The following is a 23,901-nucleotide window of genomic DNA, read 5'->3' as shown; positions in this document are numbered from 1 at the left end:
AACTTTGCCAGATGTCTTTTTAAAATTGGATACATGAAGCCTATAGGTTCCCTGGATTCATTTCAGGTCCCAGCTTGGCCAGAGGCTGAGCAGGAACTAAGTTAGCTCAAGCATCCAGTGTTCTTCCTTTTGTGTTCTTTTCTTACCTGTAACTTCTCTGATGACGCATTTTGTTGTTGCTGTTGTTTGCATTTTAATGTGTTTGAAATCAGGATGTGATTTACCATGCAGCATGGATTTAGTGTGAGGATCTTGTTTTTTCTCCAAATCTTTATTTTGAAAAAATTCAAACCTTTCAGAGAAGTTTTATGGACAGTGAACATCCATCTTGCTTTTTCTTTTTTTATTTAAGTTTATTTATTTTGAGAGAGAGAAGGAGGGGCAGAGAGAGAGACAGAGAGAGAGAATCCTAAGCAGGCTCTGCACTGTTAGCACAGAGCCCAGTGTGGGGCTCGAACCCACAAACCATGAGATCATGACATGAGCCAAAACCAAGAGTCAGACCGACTGAGCCACCCAGATGCCCCATCTTGCCTTTTTCATTAATAATAATTTGGAGTTTTTCATTCTTTATAGAATTATCTCTTACTAAATAGTGAATAGGTATAAAACAGTATTTACAAAATACCAAACAATGGTACAAGTACTATGTACTCATCACTCGATTTAAGACACTGAATTTTAGCTTACTTTCGAAAGAGCACTATGTGTCCCATCCTGATGGCATGTTCTTTCCTCTGATCCCAGAACTAGCCATTCTGCTGAATGGTTGATCATTCCTTTGTGTTTCTTTATAGATGTCCACATATCTTTGTGTCACTAATTGATCTGTTGTTTAATTTTCATGCTAATAAGCTTTATAGAATAGATTCATGCAGTATGCCTACTTCTGAGACTTGTTTTTTCAGTTTTACTGTGCTGATGAGAAAGGTATTCAGACACTTGTTAAAGATGGTAAGGAAGACTTTACCCAAGAGGGGTTTTGCAGTAGGCAAGAGGTCAGACTCAACTACCTCTCCAGCAAGGACGGTGGAGCATTGTCACCAAGGAGCAGGTGGGGGGTCAGTGGATGGAAAATTACTGAGAGGAAACATCAAAGCTGGGGAGATTCTTGCTAGACAACTCTAGACAACTCAACAGGATTTTTGCTGAAAGCAGACCAGCATGGCAAGTTACAGAGGCTGGGGGATAAGGAAATTTGATCAGATTATCAGAGTGATCAGATACTGAGGAGAGGGGGTTTTTAGTAAGCTGACTCAGTAGGATTCTTGCCAAAACCAGACTAAATGGGCCATGGGCAGGACCCAAGGTGTTTGGTTGGAGGAGAGAGTCGTCGTTATGTGTCTACATGTACCTGGGGAGACCTTTCTGCTAGCAGCACCCAGTTGCAAGAGAGTCTGGGAAATTCAGGTTTTTAGCTTCCTAGCCTCTGTAGAATAGGCAGACACACTAGGTGGGAATGAACGTTCAGTGCCAATTCCCCATGTCCTCAGCAAACATGCTTTAGTATATGGTGAACCTGACCCGGTCCTTCTTTTTCAGAAATCTTCTGACCATTTTTGCTTATTTACTTTTTCGCATCAGTTGTCCAGTTCTCAAGCAATCCTGTTGCGAATTTGTTAATTACAAATGTTAAACTTACACATTAGTTTAGGGGGAAGTGATACCTTATATGTTGTATTTTGTCCAGTTACAACTGTTTAAAAAATGGCTTTATTGAGGTATAATTTATATACCATAAACTTACCCATTTTAAATGTACAAGTCAATGATTTTTGAATTTACAGAGATGTGTGCAATGTTTGTTAAATGTCTGATTACGGCTTACAACTTTCCAGTTAATACACATCTTCTTCAGCATCCATCAGTAATATTTCCAAAAATTTTCCATATAGATCATACATGTTTTTATTTTTTATTTAAAATTTTTAATTCCAGTATAGTTAACATACAGTGTTATATTAGTTTCAGGGGTACAATATAGTGATTCATCACTTCCATACAACACCCAGTGCTCATCCCAAGCATACTCCTTAATCCCTATCACCTGTTCCGCCCATCTCTCCACCCACCCCTGCCCTGGTATCCATCAGCTTATTCTCTAGAGTTGAGAGTCTGTTTCTTGGTTTCTGTCCCCTTTTTATCTCCTTTGTTTGTTTTCTTAGCTTCCACATATGAGTGAAATCGTATGGTATTTGTCTTTCTCTGACTGATTTATTTCACTTAGCATTATGCTTTTTGACTCCATCCATATTGTTGCAAATGGCAAGATCTTATTCTTTTTCATGGCCAAATAGTAGTTTCTGTATATGTATACACACACACGCACACACACCACATCTTCATTATACATTCATCTATTGATGGACAGTTGGGCTGCTTCCATAATTTGAGTGTTGAAAAGAACGCTCCAGTAAACATAAGGGTGCATGCATCCCTTTGAATTAGTTTTTGTACTTTTGGGGTAAATACCCTGTAGTGTACTTACTGGATCATAGGGTAGTTCCATTTTTAACTTTTTGAGGAACCTTCATACTGTTTTCCAGAGTGGCTGCACCAGTTTGCATTCTCACCAGCACTATACGAGGGTTCTGTTTTCTCCACATCCTCACCAACACTTGTTTCTTGTGTTGTTGATTTTAGCCATTCTGACAGGTGCGAGGTGGTATCTCACCGTAGTTTTGATTTGCATTTCCCTGATGAGTGATATAGAGCATCTTTTCATGTGTCTGTTGGCCATTTGTATGTCTTGTTTGGAGACATATCTTTTCATGTCTTCTGCCCATTTTTAAATTGGATTATTCATTTTTTGGGTGTTGAGGGTTTTTAAAAAAATTTTTTTAAGTTTACTTATTTTTGAGAGAGAGACAGAGTGAGTGGGGGAGGGGCAGAGAGAGAGGGAGAGAGAGTATCCCAAGCAGGCTCCACACTGTCAGCACAGAGCCCAGTATGGGGCTTGAACCCACAAAGTGTGAGATCATGACCCAAGCCAACACCAAGAGTTGGACGCTTAACCGACTGAGCCACCCAGGTGCCCCAAGGTTTTTTTTTTATATATAAAAATTTTTAAGTTGATTTATTTATTTTGAGAGATAGAGTGAGCAGGGTAGGGCGGGGGGGGGGGGGGGGGAATCCCAAGCAGGCTTTGCACTTTTCAGCGCGGGGCCTGATGTGGGGCTTGAACCCACAAACCGTGAGATCATGACCTGAGCTGAAATTAAGAGTCAGACGCTTAACCAACTGAGCCACCCAGGCTCCCCTGGGTGTTGAGTTTTATAAGTTCCTTATGTATTTTGGGTACTAATCCTTTATTGGATATGTCATTTGCAAATATCTTCTCCAATTCAGTAGGTTGCCTTTTAGTTTTGTTGTTTCCTTCACTGTGTAGAAACTTCTTTATTTTATAAGAACTTCATACAAATGTTAGGATTATTCATTCTAGGTCTGTGAAAAATGCTGTTGGTATTTTGATAGGGATTGCATTAAATGATCTATAGATCATTCATGTTTTTAATTAAATTTCTTTTATTTCCTTCTCACGGTCTAGTCATGACATCTTGGTTCTCCAGTGAACATAATCACTAATCACACAAAAAATGTAAATGCTGTTTATTGCTTTTTCTGTTTTGATATAGAGACTTAACTATATCAGTATACATCTCAATATAAGCATGTAGCTGGCAGGAACTAATTTCCTTATCTTAGATTCTGTGAACTTGACACTTTAAGTAAGTTTACTGAATTAATTAGTCCTTCCTAACTTTTTTATGGCTCATTTTATTATTATTATCTTAAAGTGTATTTATTTACTTTGAGAGAGGAGAGCTCATGAGCACAGGGGAGGGGGAGAGGGAATCCCAAGCAGGCTTCGCACTGTCAGCACAGAGCCCAATACGGGGCTCGAACTAACAAACTGTGAGATCATGACCTGAGCTGAAAATCAAGAGTTAGAAGCTTAACCGACTGAGCTACCCTAGTGCTCTGTGAATTATAGCTCAGTTAAAAAAAAAAAAAATATATATATATATATATATATACACATATATATATGTATATATATATACACACACACATATATATGAAAACAACCCAGCCCAAATAACCATTTCCTCCAAAAAGTTCTTTTTTCCCCTTGTCTAAAAGTAATCCTGCCCCTCTGACCTCCCTTAGCTCTTCATCAACAAACTCCTCTTGGATTCTTCCTTCCCTTCCCAGTTCTGATGCTCAACATCAGAATAGAGGTTATGTCCTGATGGTGTCCTCATAGTGTTTATCCCATATTACACACCTATTCAGTGTTTATGAAATAAATTTTGAGTTTAAGAATAAAGCTGTAAATTAGCATGTTGCCAAAAAACTCTTCTGTCTTGAGTGTACTTCAATAAAAAGTTGCAAACAGTTGTCACACACTTATACAAAAAGTGTGTTAGAACCTTCCTTCTGTTTTAATGAAATAAAACTAGTGCCTTATTGTTTCTTCTTCCCTAAACTTTCAACCTCAGAACATGGGACCCCATAGTAGGGACTTGAACCTGGGTGGTTAGGGCTTTATATTTTGCTTTCAGTAGGTCATATTGTTGCTGTGAATCCATCTGAAAATAGTTCTCCTCTAAACCTAAAGGGTGAGAATATACTCCACAGAGTGTTTATTTTCATAAATTGCGGTGCCAGGAATGTGGCCAAAATGACAGAAACTTGAGACATGGCAGTGACTTATGACTAAAGAAGTAAGATGGGTACATGAATGAAGTAGTTATCTAGCTAGCTCCAAGTTTTATGGGAAGGAAAGAAACCCAAGAAATATAAGGGAAAGTGGAATTAGAATATTTATTTAAAAATGTATTTTTTTAATGTTTGTTTATTTTTGAGAGAGACACAGAGCACGAGCAGGGCAGGGGGCAGAGAGAGGGAGACAGAGTCCGAAGCAGGCTCCAGGCTCCAGGCTCCAAGCTGTCAGCACAGGGCCTGATGCCGGGCTCGAACCCACCAACCATGAGATCATGACCTTAGCGGAAGTCGGATGCTTAACTGACGAGCCACCCAGGCGCCCCATAGAAATTGAATATTTAAACAAAGACATTTCATGAAATCAAGGCCACTAAAAAAAATGAAAGAAATGATTTGAATCATTATATGAAAACACACATATACGCGCACACCTACATACACCTTTTTTGTATCATAGACTAGCATAATAATATTGAAAGAGAAATAAATTGGGGAAGTTGTTTGCAACATTTATGATAGACAAAAAGGTAATATTCTTAATATATTGCAAATTGTGTCAGGCAGAACACTTTCAGTTACAATAGATTGAAACCAACTCAAATAGGAAAAAAGCAAGAGGTTTGGGTGATTAAGAAAAATATTAGTCTCACCGATAATAGAAAATTAGAAAAAAATAGAGACGCATTTCACAGAACTCCGTTATGTGCCTTTTTTATTTCCGTGATTGACTATCAGAAAACATTATCTAATTATGCCATTTGTGGCCTGTGGTATAGCTTTTCTTAGGATCCTTTTCAAATTAGAGCTGCATTATTGAGGCACGACGTTATTTTAGGGAACAGTGTGAGGACAGTGTGTCTGACTGGGTTGCTACTAGGAAATAATGTATCAAGAATAAGTAAAGGGTGGGGCACCTCAGTGGCTCAGTTGATTGAGCATCCCACTTGGGTGCAGGTCTTGATCTCGCGGTTCGTGAGTTCGAGCCCCGTGTCGGGCTCTGTGCTAGCAGCTCAGAGCCTGGAGCCTGTTTTGGACTCTGTGTCTCCCTCTCTGCCCCTCACTTGCTCACGCTCTCTCTCTCTCTGTCTTTCAAAAATAAATATTTTAAAAAAATAATAAGTAAAGGGCATCTATCCCTGTCACCGACCAGTACTGTTACTGATTTTGAAAATCTGTACGTTGTTGTTGGAACTGTTTCCTCTTTTATGTCTGACGTCATTAAAAGGAATGAATTTTAATCCCTCAGAGTTACTCACGTCCACCAGGGTGCACTCACTACACACTGTCAGAGGAGCCAGCATGTGCTCCAGATTGCTAGGAGATAGAAGGCGTATTAGCCTGCTGTGTCTTCTCTGCTCCGTGTTTTTATTGGATTTGCACTTTGATTCTACCTAAGCTATTTCACATGCTTGTCATATATTCAGTCCGGTCGGTGTGGTTGGTATAATCATTTGTACGAACAGAATTTTGAAAATTTCCTCATCTCAAATTAACTTTTTTTTTTTTTATGGTAAGTAGTGTCTCACTATGAATGGTAAACAGATATTCTATGACTTTTCTCTTACTTTTTAAATTTCTCTATCTTTTTAACAAGGTTTTTTTTTTGTTTTTTTTTTTTTTAATTTTTTTTTTTTTTTTCAACGTTTATTTATTTTTGGGACAGAGAGAGACAGAGCATGAATGGGGGAGGGGCAGAGAGAGAGGGAGACACAGAATCGGAAACAGGCTCCAGGCTCTGAGCCATCAGCCCAGAGCCTGATGCGGGGCTCGAACTCACGCACCGCAAGATCGTGACCTGGCTGAAGTCGGACGCTTAACCGACTGCGCCACCCAGGCGCCCCTTAACAAGGTTTTATTTATTTATTTTGAGAGAGAGAGAGAGAGAGGGAGAGACAATCCCAATCCCAAGCAGGCAGTGCAGAGCCCTACACAGGTCTCGATCCCACGAACCGTGAGATCATGACCTGAACTGAAATAAAGAGTTGGACACTTAACCGACTGAGCCACCAGGCGCCCCTGTGCCCCTAATTTCTCTTCTTGGAGAAGGAGGTAAATTTAAACATTTTTTATAATTATATGAGATTTAGTTCTGGAGTTTCTTTTTACTTCAGAATAGGATATGCAGGCTATATTAGTGTTTTTTAGGTTATATTAATATTTTAAATGTTTGAATACAACCTTGAGTTTGTATACCTAGAGTCTCTTTTAAGATCTGTGAAGTAAAGAATACCCTATAAATGGGCTGGCTTCCATTAATTTTTTTTCTCATTATAAAATATGCTTGTACAGAATTTGGAAACCATCTCAGTAGACAAAGAAGAAAATAATAAACTTCTGCCTGAGTTCCGGTTTCAGAGATTGCTATAAATTCTCATAGGTTTTGCACATAGCAAGTACATACCGACGTCCAATTCCTTTTAGGGAGGCTGCATGGTTTTCCTCCCCAGCTGGGTAACATCCCGGTGAAGAGTATAGACTCATCCTTCTTGGGGAGAATATCCCATCCACCGCTTACTAGCTGGGCAGCCTTGGGCAAGTGACTTGCCTTCTTCTAGTCATCTTTTTCTAAAATGCAATTATTAATAGTACTAACCTTTTAGGGTTGTCCTGAGGACTAACATAATAACACAGCGCCTACTTCACTGCAGAAAGAAGGCACACATATAAGTGGGGACCGTAAAAGCAGACAATGGACGTTCCACGGTGGTCATAGCTTTATGTAGGAACGGAGAGCCTGACCCTCATTGCTTCATATGCAAATGGCATGCTAGAATGCATCCACGTGGGCTTACATATGTGTGTGTGAGAGACTTTCCCTTTGCTGTTAAGGAGTTAAGTCTCTCAGCTTTTGTTTTGCATATAAAATGCATTCAAGTTTATTCCCCTCACGATCCTACAAGAATACCGTAGGGCATACATGAACTTTCCTTGTAGGTATCTCTTCCCTCATAAGAGGGAAAAGGTAAGCCAATTTAACATTAAAATTATAAACTACAAAATCTGTATGTATACTTTAAAGAATTTTTTAAGTACTGGCTAGTACTGGTCATCCTCTGAGGCTTTCATAACCGTATCTTTTTTCTTTTTTGAGAATGAAATGTTGAATTTATTCCACTAAATCCATATAGATTAATCTCAGGAACCTTCATTTTTAAAATTTTAAATATGGCAGATGGTCTTTGTTGATATACCTGCGTTGCTGTCCTAGAATGTACTTTTATCCAATTCTTCTGTTTATAAACCTCCTGCCTAAAATGTCCTCTCCTCTCTGAAGCTGAGGATGCGGAGAGGATGGTTCTAGAAGTGGGATGTTTTCCTTTGGAGGATCACCTGTAGGAAGCAATCGGCCACATTGGTTCATTGGTCAGTATTGAAAGCTGAAGAGGAAGCAGCAGTCTTAGCAGAACCAGAGATTTGAAATCCAAGAGCAGGACTAGTCACAGTTCAGCCTTTTGGTGCAAATACTGTCTCAGCGAGTTTCATAACTTCTAAGCCTCGTTTTGCAGTCTGCTTGGTGGGAACAATGTCGTCTCAGAGTTAAGAGGACTGAATGAGGTATGCGTGAAATGCCTCATAAACTGCCAGCACCATACAGATGTTTTACTGCATGGGTTTTTGCACTGTCTTAGCTAGTGAGAATCCCACAGTAGAACTGCTTTAGACCCAGTCATATGGGGGGGCGCCTGGGTGGCTCAGTCGGTTGAGCATCCGACTTCGGCTCAGGTCATGATCTCACAGCTCTTGAGTTCGAACCCCGCGTCGGGCTCTGTGCTGACAGCTCGGAGCCTGGAGCCCACTTCGGATTCTGTGTCTCCCTCTCTCTGCCCCTAACCCACTCTCATTCTGTCTCTGTCTCTCTCAAAAATAAACATTAAAAAAAAAAAAAAAAAAAAAAGAAACCCAGTCATATGTACTAATCTGAATCTCTAGGGGTGTGGGACTCCTCAGTGACTCGGTTAAGCGTCAACTTTGACTCAGGTCATGATCTGACAGTTCGTGGGTTCGAACCCTGCATCAGGCTCTGTGCTGACAGCTCAGAGCCTGGAGCCTGTTTCAGATTCTGTGTCTTCCTGTCTCTCTGCCCCTCCCCTGCTCATCTTCTGTCTCTCTCTCTCTCTCTCTCTCTCTCTCTCAAAAATAAATAAACATTAAAAAAAATTAATCTGAATCTAAAGACATAATAACATGACCTCTTGAATAAATGTTCATTTAGTCCCTGCTGTGGTATAGGCAGTGTTCTAGATCAGCACTGTTCAATAGAAAGAGAGTACAAGCACATATGTAAGTTAAAATTTTCTGGAAGCCACACTTAAAAAGGTAGACCCAGATGAAGTTAACTGTACTACTTTTTGTTTATTTTTTTAATTTTTATTTTTGTAATTTTTTAATATTACAAGAAAGAGAAAGAGAGGGAGACAGATTGCAGGTGGGGGAGGGGCAGAGAGAGGGAGACACAGAATCCGAAGCAGGGTCTAGGCTCTGAGCTGTCAGCACAGAGCCCGATGCGGGACTCAAACTCACAAGCCATGAGATCATGACCTGAGCCAAAGTTGGATGCTCATCCTACTGGTTTGTCTTATTTAACTCAGTATATCCAGAATATTTTAGCATGTAATCAGTATAAAAATGATTAAGATATTTTACATTCTTGTTTTTTTTTTCAAGTTTATTTATTTTGAGAGAGAGAGAGAGTACGAACAGGGGAGGGTTTGAGAGAGGAGAGGGAGAGAGAATCCCAAGCAGGCTCTACACTGTCAGTGCAGAGTCTGACCTGGGGCTTGATCTCTTGAATCGTGAGATCGTGATCTGAGTCATAATTAAGAGTCAGACGCTCAACTGACTAAGGCACCCAGACACCCCAAGATATTTTACTTTTTTGTGTGTGTGTGGTAGGTCCTTGAATTCTGGAGTATAGTTTAATCTTACAGCACATCTCACTTCAGACTGAGCACGTCACAGGTGCTCGGGGCCCACCTGTGGCTAGTGGCTCCTGTGGTGGGCATCTGTCTCCTTCTATATGTTGGGGTTGCAGTAGTAAAGAAGATGCAGAAAGTTCTTGCCCTCAGGAGGAGTCCTCTAGCAAAGAGAGACTGATAATACACAACAGGTATAAACAAGATCATAGTGATACGTGCTGTAAAGAAATCATGACATTGATGTGGGAGGAACCGGAAGTAGGATGAATACTCAGGGAAGAGCTGTTGGAGGTGTTGATGTTTGAGCTGAGGTTCGAATGATACAAAGGCAGAGCTAGTCCTATGGTACTGGGAGTGAAGGTGCCCCAGTCAGTGGGATCTACAGGTGCCAAGGCCCTACAGTGGGGTGTTCTCTCTGTACTTAGTGAACCGAGTGGCATGGCTGGATTGTAGTACGTGAGAAAGTGTGAGGAGATTAGAGAGAGATTAGGCATGCTCTAGAAGAAATGACAGACATAAAGGCTATGATAAACTGAGATTTCATTTTAAATGAGAAACCATTGGAGGGTTTTAATGGGGGCATAAGACACACATGAGTTTATAAAATACATGTTAGGCACTCATGCTTAAAAAAATGCCTAATTTATTGTATATCTAATTCAGTGGACCAGATGACCAAACTTTTTTTTAAAAAAATATCTGTAACGGAGATCACTTTCCCATTTTCAAAATAAACTTACATGTAAGTCAGTATGTTATCTGTAGACATTTTTATGATTCAGGGAGAACTTCTTTGGACACGTTATGTCCATTAACTATCATCTTCTCAAATGCCTAAAGAGCTCCAAGTGGTTTACTTCGTATAAAGTTCTCACTTATAATTGGTTTATAAACAAAATGCCTTTGACGAGAGATGAAAAAAATGTTAAAATACGGGGTGCCTGGGTGGCTCAGTCAGTTAAGCGTCTGAGTCTTGATTTCGGCTCAGGTTATGATCTCACGGCTTATGAGTTCAAGTCCTACCTTGGGCTCTGTGCTGACAGTGTGGAGCCTGCTTGGGATTCTCTCTCTCCTCTCTCTGGCTCTTCCCTGCTTACACCTTCTCTCTCAAAATAAATAATATAAAAAAAAATGTTAAAACAGTGGATCTAGTACTGATTTTCTCTTTTTCTTTTGGCAGACATGTGCATTGCGATTGCAATTTCTCTTCTCATGATCCTGATTTGTGCAATGGCTACTTACGGAGCATACAAGGTAAGCAGCCTTGAAATAAGGGGCTGGGCTGTTTCCTTGATCCCTTACACTTGTAACCTGTGCAGCTACTTGTAAGAAGGAAGAAGTGATGAGTCTCAGTTTCCTGTAAGAATCTTTGGAAGTTTAAATCTCACATTAATATGATGTGGATGGAAAACCAATTCTGTAGTCTCAGAAATGTCCAGAGGCTTGTTTTTGACCACTGCTGTCTGGCTTGTCAGTTGTCATGACATGGTTTATTGAATTTCTTGTCCTCCAGTTCCCTTCAGATCAAGAAAGGTTTTGTCTGAATTGGGAAGAAACCATATTTTCTCACGTGGAACACATTGACGTTGTATTTTCTGTCCTATTTAGCAACGTGCTGCCTGGATCATCCCGTTCTTCTGTTACCAGATCTTTGATTTCGCCCTCAACACCTTGGTTGCCGTCACTGTGCTTGTGTATCCGAACTCCATTCAGGAATACATACGACAGCTGGTATGTGGCCGTCCCCACCACGGTTCCTTCATGAGGGAAACCCGCAAGTCAGGGATCGAGACATCAGCATACACACACTTGTGATTTTGTGTGTCTTTCACTGGCTTCTGAGTTACTGATTAGAAATTTTTGAGTGTTGTCTTAAAGATGAGATTTTTGGTTTCTTAGAATGCTTGTCAGGACAACATAACCTCTGGAGTAGATAAGTAGGGGCTGTATTGACTCTATGAGATGCACCTACATAAATCAATAAGCTAGTTACTGATTATTATTTTTGTAAGATGTAGTTTGCTCAGTTATTAGCGAAGGATAGCATTTTGCCTCTGCTGTTGTATGGGAAAAGTGGAACTATACTATATTCTGGTTCCCAAACTGATTTTACCATAGAACCCCTATCTTCCTCAAGTATCTTTTTGGGACTGGTTTTCTGTTAAATGTCCTTTGTGATCATCTGAGCAAATGCGGTGGGTCGCAGGGTGTTCAGAAGCTTGTGGAAGGTGTGAGATTAGAATAATTCTGTGCCTTTACATTTTTAGCCTTCATTTTTAAAGTTGTGAACGTGCCTTAAAATTTAATTTCTTCAAAATCTTAGAATGTTTTAAAGGGGGAGAATGTTCACTCTTTGGAAGTTTGCATTCTCTGTGAGCTCTGGGGAAGGAGCAGGGTTTTTCTGGGATGGGAGATACAAAGCTGAGGATTTCAGATGACAGGGGAGGCCAAGAGGAAGTTCAGTGGAAAAGAGAGAGATGGAGCAGGGGGAGGAAGGGAGGGAAGGAATTGTGGCCTCAGAAGTTTCCGATCTTAAGGCAGTTATGCCCAGATCACGTAACTAATACTTAGCAAACCTCGCGTGAAAAGCCTCCAGCGTTTTGCTCCTTAAAAGCATTAGGTTGTCACTGTTATGGTTGTCATTCTTTTTAGTAATAACTTATCCTTGGTTTAGATAACAGGTCCAGGGGCTCCTAGGTGGCTCAGTTGGTTATGTGTCTGACTTTGGCTCAGGCCATGATCTTGCAGTTCATAAGTTTGAGCCCCGCATCGGGCTCTGTGCTGACAGCTCAGAGCCTGGAGCCTGCTTTAGATTCTGTGTGTCTTTCTCTCTCTGCCCCTCCCTCTCTCTCTCTCTCTCTCTCTTTCTTTTTCTCAAAAATAAATAAAAACATTTTAAAAAAATTAAAAAAAAACCCAGCAGGTCCATGTTTTGGTAGCCTGTAGTGTCAAGAAAAATTTTGTTTATTTTCCACGTTTATTTCCTAATTGTATGTTATCTCTTGTGGTACAGCTTGAGTATTTCTGCATGAGAGGGTTTCTATATAACGAGCAGGTTGTAGAATTACCTTTTTCTTTAAGGACTTGTGTTTTTACTCTGTAATGAGGACCTAGTGCTGGGTTCCTAAAGTCAACCTTGGAAGTGTGCAGGAAGCACGATTTCAGCATAGCCTGTCACCTTGAGGGGCTGGTAAAGGGGGTGGTGCTGAGTTAGGAGACACTATAAGACAAGCCCTATGGCAGCCCTGTGACTGCTTGAAGAGTGTCCTGTGTGCTCCGTCCCATATATTGCAGAAATGTGTAAGGTGCAGGCAGGCGTTTAGAACACTCAGAATACTACCTTGACCTTGTTATACCCCACATTGTTCAGTCACTTAGCCTTAGAGCTGCCAGTGGTAAAATGATAATATCGGGGATATTGCTGACAGTAATAGTATCAGCCAAAAAAAAAAAAAAAAAATCACCATCTACTTTTATTTGTAATTACAAACCAAATAATACAAGTGTCTTCAGTCTGTTCTACTTCAAGATCAGTCTGAGTTGAAGTGGTGAGGCTTATGGATTATCACGATGCTTAAGGATGATGTTAAAGCTCCAGTGACAGCAAGGCCCCGCTGACAAGCTGAGATACAGGAGTCTGCGGGGACCGTTATCTGAGAAAGCTGGCGGAAGGCACCCACTTAATTCTAATGCCTGTTCTGTTCATGTGGAGTCTTGTAAAGTGCAGCTAAAACAAGTTGTGCCTGTGTTCTATAGGCCTTAACTGGACGTAGAAACCACGCTCGCTTTTCTGGAGGAAAGAGTGTAGAGATGTTTGTGGAAGGAGTCACAAACTTCCACTTTAATCCTTTTTTTTTTTATTAGACACAGAAACAATATGATTTCATGTTGGTCTTGTGAACCAGCACCAAGTTGTTTTATTCTTACCTTTAAGATTAGTACTACAAAAACCCTTCCAGTCTCCAAGGGTAGGGACCAGTTTCATGAGCTGATCACAAAGAATGATTCAGGTTTTATTTCTCGGGTATTTTGCCCAAAGTGAAAGGAGACTGAAAACCAGTTGGTGATGTTTCCTGGGGGCAGGAGGAGTCGGGCACATGAGTCATGGGTTTTCTTTGTATTCTTTCTTAACATTTGGAACCTCTTTGTTATGTCTCACAATACTGCTCATGTGGAATCCAAACAGTTATGGTCTTAGGTGATGAAGAAGAGAGGAAAGGGGACGTGGTTTCCCAAGCTGCCTTCCATACACACTGACCCAGGCCGGTTAGAGGAGGGCTTCCCCCAGGCGGAGCAGGGGCTTCATGGTGGGGCCCCGTCACCCCCAATCATAGGGGCAGGTTTGGGTCCTCCTGAAGGGACTTCTTTGACCTGATACTTCATCCGTTTGGTCAGGTGGTGGGGCTTGTTTTTTGTTTTTTTTTTTTTTTTTTTCCTTTTTTTTTTTTTTCCTTTTTTTTTTTTTTTTCCTTTTTTTTTTTTTTTTTTTTCAACGTTTATTTATTTTTGGGACAGAGAGAGACAGAGCATGAACGGGGGAGGGGCAGAGAGAGAGGGAGACACAGAATTGGAAACAGGCTCCAGGCTCCGAGCCATCAGCCCAGAGCCTGACGCGGGGCTCGAACTCACGGACCGCGAGATCATGACCTGGCCGAAGTCGGACGCTTAACCGACTGCGCCACCCAGGCGCCCCGGTCTTTGGTTTTTAACGCTGTGAATACCTACTAGTGTAAAAGATTTGCTCTTTGAAGAGAAGCAGCATTAGCAAAAATACTCTGTATAAATAAAACAGGATTTTAATAGTTTTTCCTCCTTGCCCTGTGCAAGCCCTTTAGAGTGGTCCAGAATTTGCATAAAATCTCAATGTCAGAGGTATATATAGACTACTGACTTCTAACTTTTTGGATCATAGTAGGCAGTGTTACATTTTCAGGTCTCATTTAATGAACCTTCCTCTGATTTTTCTTTTCACGAGTTATTGCCTGAATTATGAGTACACTGACCTCTCCCCACAAACCGTTTGTTACTCTTTAATTAGTAGAGGTAGGCTAGAAAGTTTGTAGGGGTCTTACATAATAACTGTCTGCTTTAACTAATTGCTTTTTAATAAGCATAGCTGGTGAATGCCTAAAGAGTATAATCCTGAATGCTTAATGAGATTCGCTAATGAGGCACTTTTTATTTGCAGCCTCCTAATTTTCCCTACAGAGATGATATCATGTCCGTGAATCCTACCTGCTTGGTCCTTATTATTCTTCTGTTTATCAGCATTATCTTGACTTTTAAGGTAAGTGTGAATATTTTACTTACGGCTTAAATATTATTAAATGTATTCATGAATGTTGAAGAAGTAAGCAAACTTGTGTCAGTTTTTTTTCTTGCTTTAGATTTCTGAACTGTTTTCTTATTTCCTAACAATTCTGTTCTTTCTCTTATTTATAGGAGAGTAACAGTAACCACACTTCCACAGGCCAACCAAGGGTTATTCCAAAATCCATTTGGGTGGGAATACATTAATGTTATACATTAGGTTGTATGTCTCATATACTGCAACAGCCATTACAATGTCTGTGTGCACTTTCTTTTGTAATTTGTTTTTAAAATGTAATATATTTTGAACAGTGTTCTCTAACCATCTGGTGTATGAATTTATCATTATTTAATAAATTACTTTTTGTTGGACATCAAGACAGTTTCTACTTTTTCACTTGTTAATAGTGCTGCAGTGAATATATTTTTTTTAAATGTTTATTTTCAAGAGAGAGAGAGAGAGCAAGTGGAGGAGGGGCAGAGAGAGGGAGACAGAGGACCTGAAGCTGGCTCTGTGCTGACAGCAGACGGCCTGATGCAGGGCTTGAACTCACAAACCATGAGATCATGACCTGAGCTGAAGCTGGATGCTTAATCGACTGAGCCACCCAGGCGCTCCTGCAATGAATATTTTTACTTCATCTTCAGTATATTTATTTCCTCAAGATACATTTCTTAAACTTAGAGGGTATATATAGTTGGAGGGCTTTTGATAGGTTGTCAAATTGATCTCCCCCCAAACTGGGTGACTGAACCCTGTCAGCACTGTTTCCCCCACCTCAGCAGTTGAGTACCAGCTCTCCTTTTTCATTTTTGTGAACCTGATGATAAAAACATCACTATAATTTGTGCTTGTGTGCTACCAATAAGTAAAAATTTCTAAATTGTTACTAGACTTTGAACTTTTAATCCTTAACGTCTTTCATTGTGTTTATTTTGGTGTAAACTTACCCAGTTCTTAAAAAAGCAAGCCTTGGGGCATTTGGGTGGCACAGTCGGCTAAACATCTGAGCGTCCAATTCTGGGTCTCCACTCAGGTCGTGATCTCACAGTTGAGTTTGAGCCCCGCTTCGGGCTCTGTGTTGACGGTGTGGAGCCTGCTTGGGATTCTGTCACTCCTTCTCTCTGCCCCTTTCCCACTTGTCTACTCTTGCTCTCAAAATAAATAAATAAACTTAAAAAAAAATTTTTTTAAATAAGCATCAGTAAGCTTGAAGAAGCCTCATTTAGGGAGAAAAGTCACTTCAAGCAGGTAATATGATGAAGAGGAGTAGGGGATTATTTGTGTCTACATTTTCCCCACGAAACTCTGAATATGTTGATGTTGCCCGTGTAGTTCAGTGCTTCAGGTTTGGGCCAATTTTATACACGGATTTGGAGGCTTTACCCCTCCTTGTGGTTCTGCTCCTCTCACCCCAGCCTTCCGGCTGCGCAGTTAGCCCCGAACGTTGTCCTTTGCCACCCCAGGTCACCCCTGTCACATGCAGAGTTGGCAGCACCCTCTGGCAAAAGGTCATCAACTATCAATCCTCTATCTCCTGGTAGTTTGTCTTTCACAGGTAGACTCTTTAGTTTCTGCCTGCTTTCGGTCCCCCCACCTACCCTCCATGCTTTCAAGTTGTGCACATGTCTTACTCCAGATTTTATCATTTTTGCCTGAAGGAAGGTTAGTCTGACCAAGCCGCTTTCTGCCATTACCAGGAGCTTGGAGGCTGGGACCTCCGAGTGCTCTTGAAGGCATTTTTATTAGTAGGCATTTTCATTTGTATTGGAAATGCTTGGAGTTGTTGAGTCTGATTTAGCTTCTGTCACTGCTGCTTCTCACCGAGTGGCCAGAGCCATGGTTTCCTCATTTAATAACTAGCAATAATGGTGAAGAAAACATTCTGTACAGTGACTGTGAGGTTTAAGTGCCCTAATGGATGGGAAGATGTGTCATTCATTCATTGTCTCCATAAATATTTATTAAGGGTATTCCATGTGCCAGGCTGTGTTCTAGGTACTGGGATTTGGTCGTGAATAAGAACAATTTCTGCCCGAGGGTGCTTTTATAAATTGCAAAACACTTAGTTATCATTATGATCTAATAAAAGGCACAATACAAATCTGCCTCCACCCTGTGGGAAATGTGTACTTCTCCTAATATTTCATTACATACATATCTATTAACTAGACTGCATTTCCTTGGGAACGTAGACTGTGCCTTCATGTTTATATTCCGCTTAGCACTAAGCTGATGCCTTGCACGTAGAGACTCAGTAATGACTAAATAAATATGAGTCTACATGTTGTGACTTCACATATCAGTTTACCTGATCAGTGGCTCTCACGACCTGATTTCACTGTTACTGTTTAATAAGATTAATCACCACACTGGTTCCCTAGGAGCCCAAACCAGGACGCGTAGTCCGTTTCAGTCTGTTCCAAGGCCACAAAGGGAGCAATGCTTACCACCTAGCTCTGCAAATACATGATGGACATGATTTGTCAATGCAAGGTTATTTGGGAAACATATTAGATATTTAATTCTCCTGAAGTTGAATAAGCTTACAGAAATGTCAAGAAAGAAATAAGATCACTGAAGTCAGTTATTGGGTTTTTAGTGACAGTAGGCCAGAGGTTTTCCCCCTGTTGGAGTGTTGAGTAAGTAAATGCATGTGGTGTTGCAGGGGGCCCTCGAGAATGCCGCCTGAGCTTGTGAAGTCCCAGTCCCCGGGCACTTCCCCTCTGCTGTTCAGCCTTTCTGTTACAGATTTGTCTTTGCAGGGGCCTCACGTTGTCTTAAAGAATAGCTACAGTTCAGTGGTAAAAAAAATGGATGAGTAGTCTTCTTACATAACACATAACTGATATGTCCAAACATTCTTCTTCGTTTGTATTGGAATTCCCAAAAAGTCTAAGGCTTTTTTTTTCCCACTAAAGAAACAATGGCATTACTGAGTAAACTGAAGCTTTGAGTAAATTGAACATACTGTGTACGTTGTTCAAGAAATCTGCCCTTCCTCTCTTTCTCATTGTTGATATCTGGTTTCAGATTATTGCTGTCCAGGAACATGTTGTAAAATAGCATTATACATTTTCATCCTAACATCCTCACAGCATACTTAAATATAAGAAGTAATCACCATTAAGTATGAATGCAGCTTAAGACAGCATTCTGAGTATATGACAGAGTGTTTTATCTCACTCTTCCGAGAAATGTTGACAAGCACCCCTTTTGTCCTTAAATATCTTCTTTTATAACAAACAACTTTGTTTTATACAAACAACTTTGTTTTATAACAAACAACTTTGTTGCAGTGTAATTCATGTGTCATAAAAGTCTCCTATTAAAAGGGTACAATTCAGTGGATCTTAGTATATTCATGGAGTTGTGTGAACACAGCTCTGTGGTTAAGCAGCATAACTTCAGAACATTTTTCTCACTCACCACCCCCAGAACCCCTCCCCCTGGCAACTACTAACCTACTTTCTGTCTCTGTAGATTTGCCTGTTCTAGACATTTCATGTAAATAGAATCATACAGCATGTGGTCCTCTGTGACTGACCGTTTTTGACCCAGCATAATATTTTCCAAGGTTCATTCGGGTTGCAGCATATGTCAGAATTCCTTTCCTTTCTATGGCTGAACACTGTTCCATCGTATGCGTGTACCACATTTCATCTACCTCATCGATGGTTGATGGATATTTGGGTTGTTTCCACTTCCTGGCTATTACAAATAATGCCGCTGTGAACACTTGTGTACAAGATTTTGTGCAGACACATGTTTTCATTTCTCTTAAGCACATACCTACGAGTGGAAGTGCTGGATCATATGGTACCTTCTTTAACCTTTTGGGGACCACCAGACTCTTGTGGAAAGCGGCTGGAACATTTTACATTCCCATCGGCAGCATATGAGGGTTCCAGTCTTTCCACATCATTACATTTTTTGATCAAAGAATTGTACAGCTAGAAAGGGATTTTGAAGTCCTTTAATCCAGTTCCAGGTGATTGGAGCGGAATGCAAGCGGCTCATAGTCTACCTAGAACACCTCCCACGAGCTCACGCTTTATTCCTGCCTCCTGACATTATTTATTCATATCTTTATTCGAGACATTAATTCTAATTATCTTTGGATATTTCATTATGAAAATGGGAAATGTTTTAGTGAATTTTATTGACCATGAAGCAAATTTATGTGCTGTGAACGTTTTTGAAAAAATTAACTTGTGTGTGACTTGTTTAATCACGTATAATAAAAGTAAAATAAAGATCCCAAAGACAGAGAATTAAAATGTGATGAGAAATGGGTTAATAAATTGACCTGTGACACTGGGGGCGGTAAATGTTTGTGGCCGTTGATCTTTCCAACTACCTTTTCTCACAGATTCTCTTGCTCTTCCCTATCCCCCCTTCCCCGGCCCCCCACTGCCTTCCGGGGTGGTGTGATAGAATAAGCTATAGCAGCACCCTTTGGCAGAAAAGTACCCAACACTTGTAATTTTAGGGACTTTTTGGTTTAGTAGAGTTACTATGTGCACGTATTAGTTATGTAAATAAAAGTTTTGTAACGGGGGGGGGGGCGGTATTTAAAATCGTCTGAAGTTGAAATGAAAGATCTAATAGTTACTACTCACTTACAGGGTTACTTGATTAGCTGTGTTTGGAACTGCTACCGATACATCAATGGCAGGAACTCCTCTGATGTCCTGGTTTATGTTACCAGCAATGACACTACGGTAGGTGCAAAGTCATTTAACGTGGAGATTGCCATATTATGTGACAGCTTCTACATGTTTCTAGTGTTTGCTGTGATCTTACTGTTGTTGACACATACTCACGAGCTGCTTAGTCATCAAAAGATTCATGGTTGAATGAAATGTGTTTTGTTTTCCTTATAGGATATTAAAAAACCTAGGTGGCTCAACTTCTGGCTTATTTTTAAAAATATTACAGATGGATAATATATGTGCCTTCCCCATATTTATGTATCTTAAACTTGAATTATTAAACCATGGTATAAAGTTCTAGATATCAGTTCTGCCTACTATGACTGTGTGCTCTCACTTGAGAGAGAATTGAGAATGTGAGTTGAAACCTAGAGAAACGTGACTGTACAGAGAGAGAAATGAGGGTGGCAGAGGTTCCTGTGTTTTTAACTCTTGTTTTGCTTCTAGTTGTTCATACTTAAAATTTTTAAACCTATTTAATAGGATTGTGGAAAACATGATTTTACTGGAAGAGTCCTCAAAATCATTTGTACTTTATGGAAATTATCTTAAGCTGCCTGGCTCATAGGAAAAGTGTAAGCCCTCTAGATAGGAACCTGCCTATGTCTCCATTGAATTTGTACTCGGCACAGTGCCTGACGCAGTGCTCGGGACAAGTGCGTGCTCAAGGAGCAGTTGATGCAAAGGTTGGTGATGGATGACATGAATGTGTGGGATGGCTTGTAACAGATGGGATTGGAGGGGACAGAATGGACAGGACACATGGAAGGGTAAATACAAATGGTGTGTTAGGTCTAAACCAGAGCAGAGTTTTATATTTTGTTTTGGTTTTTAAATTGTGGTGACTTACTCACCTTGTGACCTTACTGAAGTGATTTAACCTGTCCCTGACTCGACCTCCCTGTGTATAAGATTGGAATAAAGCAGTATCATGCTTTATATTAAATATATAGGTACAAGCTGATACACTGAGAACTATGTGGGATTTCTGAGAGAAAGCATGCTGTACACGAATCGTTTTCCTAAGTGCTCACCAAACATTTGTTGAGTTGACGCGCATGTGTGTGAGCAGTGGTTTAACAAGAGGCCATGGTCAGGTGCACAAAGCCCAACATACCAGATGCTGAGAGGCCCTTTTGTGGGGGGTGGGGTGGGGATGGGTCCTGCAGAATCCTGTGCCCTGTTTACAGTAAACACATGTTCTGCTCAACCCTTTAAAGAATTCCTCTTGGGTCAGTAAGTCTCTTTAAAGAAATCGCTGTTCGTAATTATCATAATTTTGATAAAATTACTGGCTTAAAGAATTTTTTCCTTCTCTGAGTTTCTGGGTACTTAGTTACCTGTAAGTTTCTTCTTTCCTGCCCTTTCTTCAAGAAGAAATCCCAGAGTACATTTATTGTCCTGCTGATCTAATGAAAAATCTAAACAAAGTTTGAGATTTTTGAGTTTGAAGAACCAATAAAGTTGCTAAACAAGCAACCTCATCCTTAAATATCATGATGTATGGGACTTACAGAACTTTGAGAAGTATCTCAGAGAAGATAATGCCCGTACTGCACGTGTTTGTGTCGATACACTGTCAGTGGTGGTTGTTTTTTCAGTGCTTTCCAAAGAGTGGTATGTATTCTTAATAGAAGCAAGGTGGAAGGACTAAAAGGGTGCACGTTGTATAGATATACCTTCAAATCCAAGGATATTCTGATATTTGTAGAAACTGGGATGCTTAGAGAATTTAAGAGCCATGAGTAAGTCCCTAAAATGCAGCCAACTTGCTTTTTTAGAGGAAGCTTTTATTTTCTCTCCCTTTGAAAGAGTCAGAATTAGACATGGGATAGCAGGTAGGTTTTATTTAGGCTAATATAAACTGAAAATAGTTGTACTTTTCAACTGGACATCTTCAGCTCCTCTAATAATAGACCTCTTTCCTCAGAAAAGCTTCCAGCTTGGCAGTGGTTTGGAGTAACTAGGATTTGGGACGTTGGACGACTGCCAACTGCGATGGTTTCCTGATGTTTTGACAAAGGTGTTGGGGGATTGCTTGGTAGTGGTTATTGGTCATTATCTTCTTGACTGTGCTGTACTGACTTGCTGTTTTTAAGACGGGACACTGAGTTGCTGATAATGTTTCTACTTTCTCGGAGTTCCCAGTGAACCTTTTCTTTTTCTGTGTGTGTTTAAAGAAGAGTATTTCTGGGGAAGGGAGATTTATCATTTCTCATAACTGGATTGCATTGATAGTCTAGTCCAAAATACAGTGTTAGATCATCACCTGAGTCTCAGCTTTCTGACAGTATTTTTAAAGATTTTTTTAGGGGCGCCTGGGTGGCTCAGTCGGTTAAGCATCCGACTTCAGCTCAGGTCATGATTTCATTGTTCATGAGTTCGAGCCTCACACCAGGCTTTGTGCTGACAGCTCAGAGCCTAGAGCTTGCTTTGGATTCTGTGTCTCCATTTCTCTCTCTGCCCCTCCCCTGCTCATGCTCTGTCTGTCTCTCTCTCTCAAATATTTAAAAAAAAAAAAACAAAAAAAAAAAACCACATTGTTAAAAAAAGATAATGGTATTGTGCTTATTTTTAAAAGAGTCCTTACTATACTAAATTAATAATGCTTTAATATCATACAATACCTAGTAAGTGCTCAGATTTCCAGTGCCTCATAAATGTCATAATTTTTCTAGTGGTTTGAAACAGGAACAATGGGTCACTCTGTATTTTAAGACTCTAATTTTGTTGTTAAAGAAACTAGTTTGTCCTACAGACTAGATTTGTCTGACTGTATGCCTGTAATGTAGTCCTCTGTATTCCCAGTAGATTAGTACTCGGATCTAGGGATTTTCCATATTCATTACCCCCACCTTTTTTTTTGCAACATGACTTTATAATTGATCATTTGTTCTTCCATCAAGAGGCAGATAATGTCTGACTAATTCTGCCTTTTTGGAACGTCAGCAACCAGTGATACCTAATGCCTGGATTTGGTGATTGATGAGGGGTTGCAGGATGGTGACAGGCTGTCAGTCCTTGTTCACTACTAGCTGGAATATTTATGTAAAGAGAAACTTTCCCTCATGTTCAATTGGGTTACCCAGAGGTACTTGTGACCTGGATAAATATACTTCTTTTTGTTATTTATCAGTTTTCAAAATGATACATTGGTCTGTCATTCTCTAGTGGTGACCAGTGAAGGTTTTATTTGTTTTGTTTTGTTTTGTTTTGTTTTGTTTTTTATGGAACAAATGAACTCAGGAAAAAAAGGCCTGTTATGAGAAGAGTCTGGGGGTGTCCAGTTGGAAAGTAAAGTGTCTTGATAAATGTTGTCAGTAAACCTAAATAAAACTTACAACCTGTTATTCCATGCCTTTTTGGAACTTTCTAAGGGAAAAATATAAAAGCTTTCTCTAAAAAGCTTGTATATTATATAGTTTAATGTTTATAGTTTAATGTATATAGTTTAATACATAACAAGTATGTATTAATGTTCAAATTGTGCCATTTTTGGCCAATTGGAGCCAATTTGGTTGGCACCCAAATCTTTTGACAAAAGTGTGGCTTCCTTGCTGTCTGGTTGACAAGATGCTCCAGGCTCCTCTCGTCCGTTTTCTGTCCCAGACTCATAATCAGCCATTTCTCCAGGGAGCACTGCTTTCTTTAGGTGGAGACCGTAATCTGGATTTCTAGGTTTGGACAACATATTTCTTTTAAAAAAATTTCTTTAACATTTATTTATTTTTGAGAGAGACAGAGCATGAGTGGGGGAGGGGCAGAGAGAGGGAGACAGAATCTGAAGCAGGCTCCAGGCTCCGAGCTGCCAGCACAGATGCGGAGCTCGATGCGGGGCTCGAACTCACAAACAGTGAGATCATGACCTGAGTCAAAGTCAGTTGCTCAACTGACTGAGCCACCCAGGCACCCCAAGACAACATATTTCTCTTTAAGCAGGGCTCCGCATGTTTAAGAATGGTTTTGACTAGAACGAAAGGAGTTAATGTTAGCATTCCAACTTTAAAAATCCCAATATGCCGAAGCCTCACTCTGAGACCTGAGTGGGGGTTGGAGTGATCTAGTTCTGTCATTTTCCCTGGACTCCATAGCTATATTAAGATCCTCGTAGCATGTAATAATGTGTTTCTCTTTTGTCCCTGTCTTTATTGGGAATCCACACTGACATAATAACATGTTGCCTTTCACTTCCTATCAAGTATTAGGCCAGATGGCTTTTCTCCCAGGCTGA

General features: G+C 40.2%; 1 protein-coding gene across 1 annotated transcript in view; it reads left to right on the top strand.

The window, feature by feature from the left end:
* LAPTM4B (lysosomal protein transmembrane 4 beta) overlaps positions 1-23,901 on the top strand; it is a 79,662-nt gene that overhangs the window by 37,509 nt on the left and 18,252 nt on the right. Inside the window, exons 3-6 of the mRNA XM_030304049.1 lie at positions 10,825-10,898; positions 11,253-11,375; positions 14,833-14,931; positions 19,584-19,679. Coding sequence (XP_030159909.1) covers positions 10,825-10,898; positions 11,253-11,375; positions 14,833-14,931; positions 19,584-19,679 — 392 coding nt within the window. The remainder of the gene's footprint in view (positions 1-10,824; positions 10,899-11,252; positions 11,376-14,832; positions 14,932-19,583; positions 19,680-23,901) is intronic.

The sequence above is a fragment of the Lynx canadensis genome, chromosome F2 (assembly GCF_007474595.2).
Source record: "Lynx canadensis isolate LIC74 chromosome F2, mLynCan4.pri.v2, whole genome shotgun sequence".
Lineage (NCBI taxonomy): Eukaryota > Metazoa > Chordata > Mammalia > Carnivora > Felidae > Lynx > Lynx canadensis.
The sequence above is the reverse complement of the archived record's forward strand: the minus strand, read 5'-3'. Positions and strand labels throughout refer to the sequence as shown.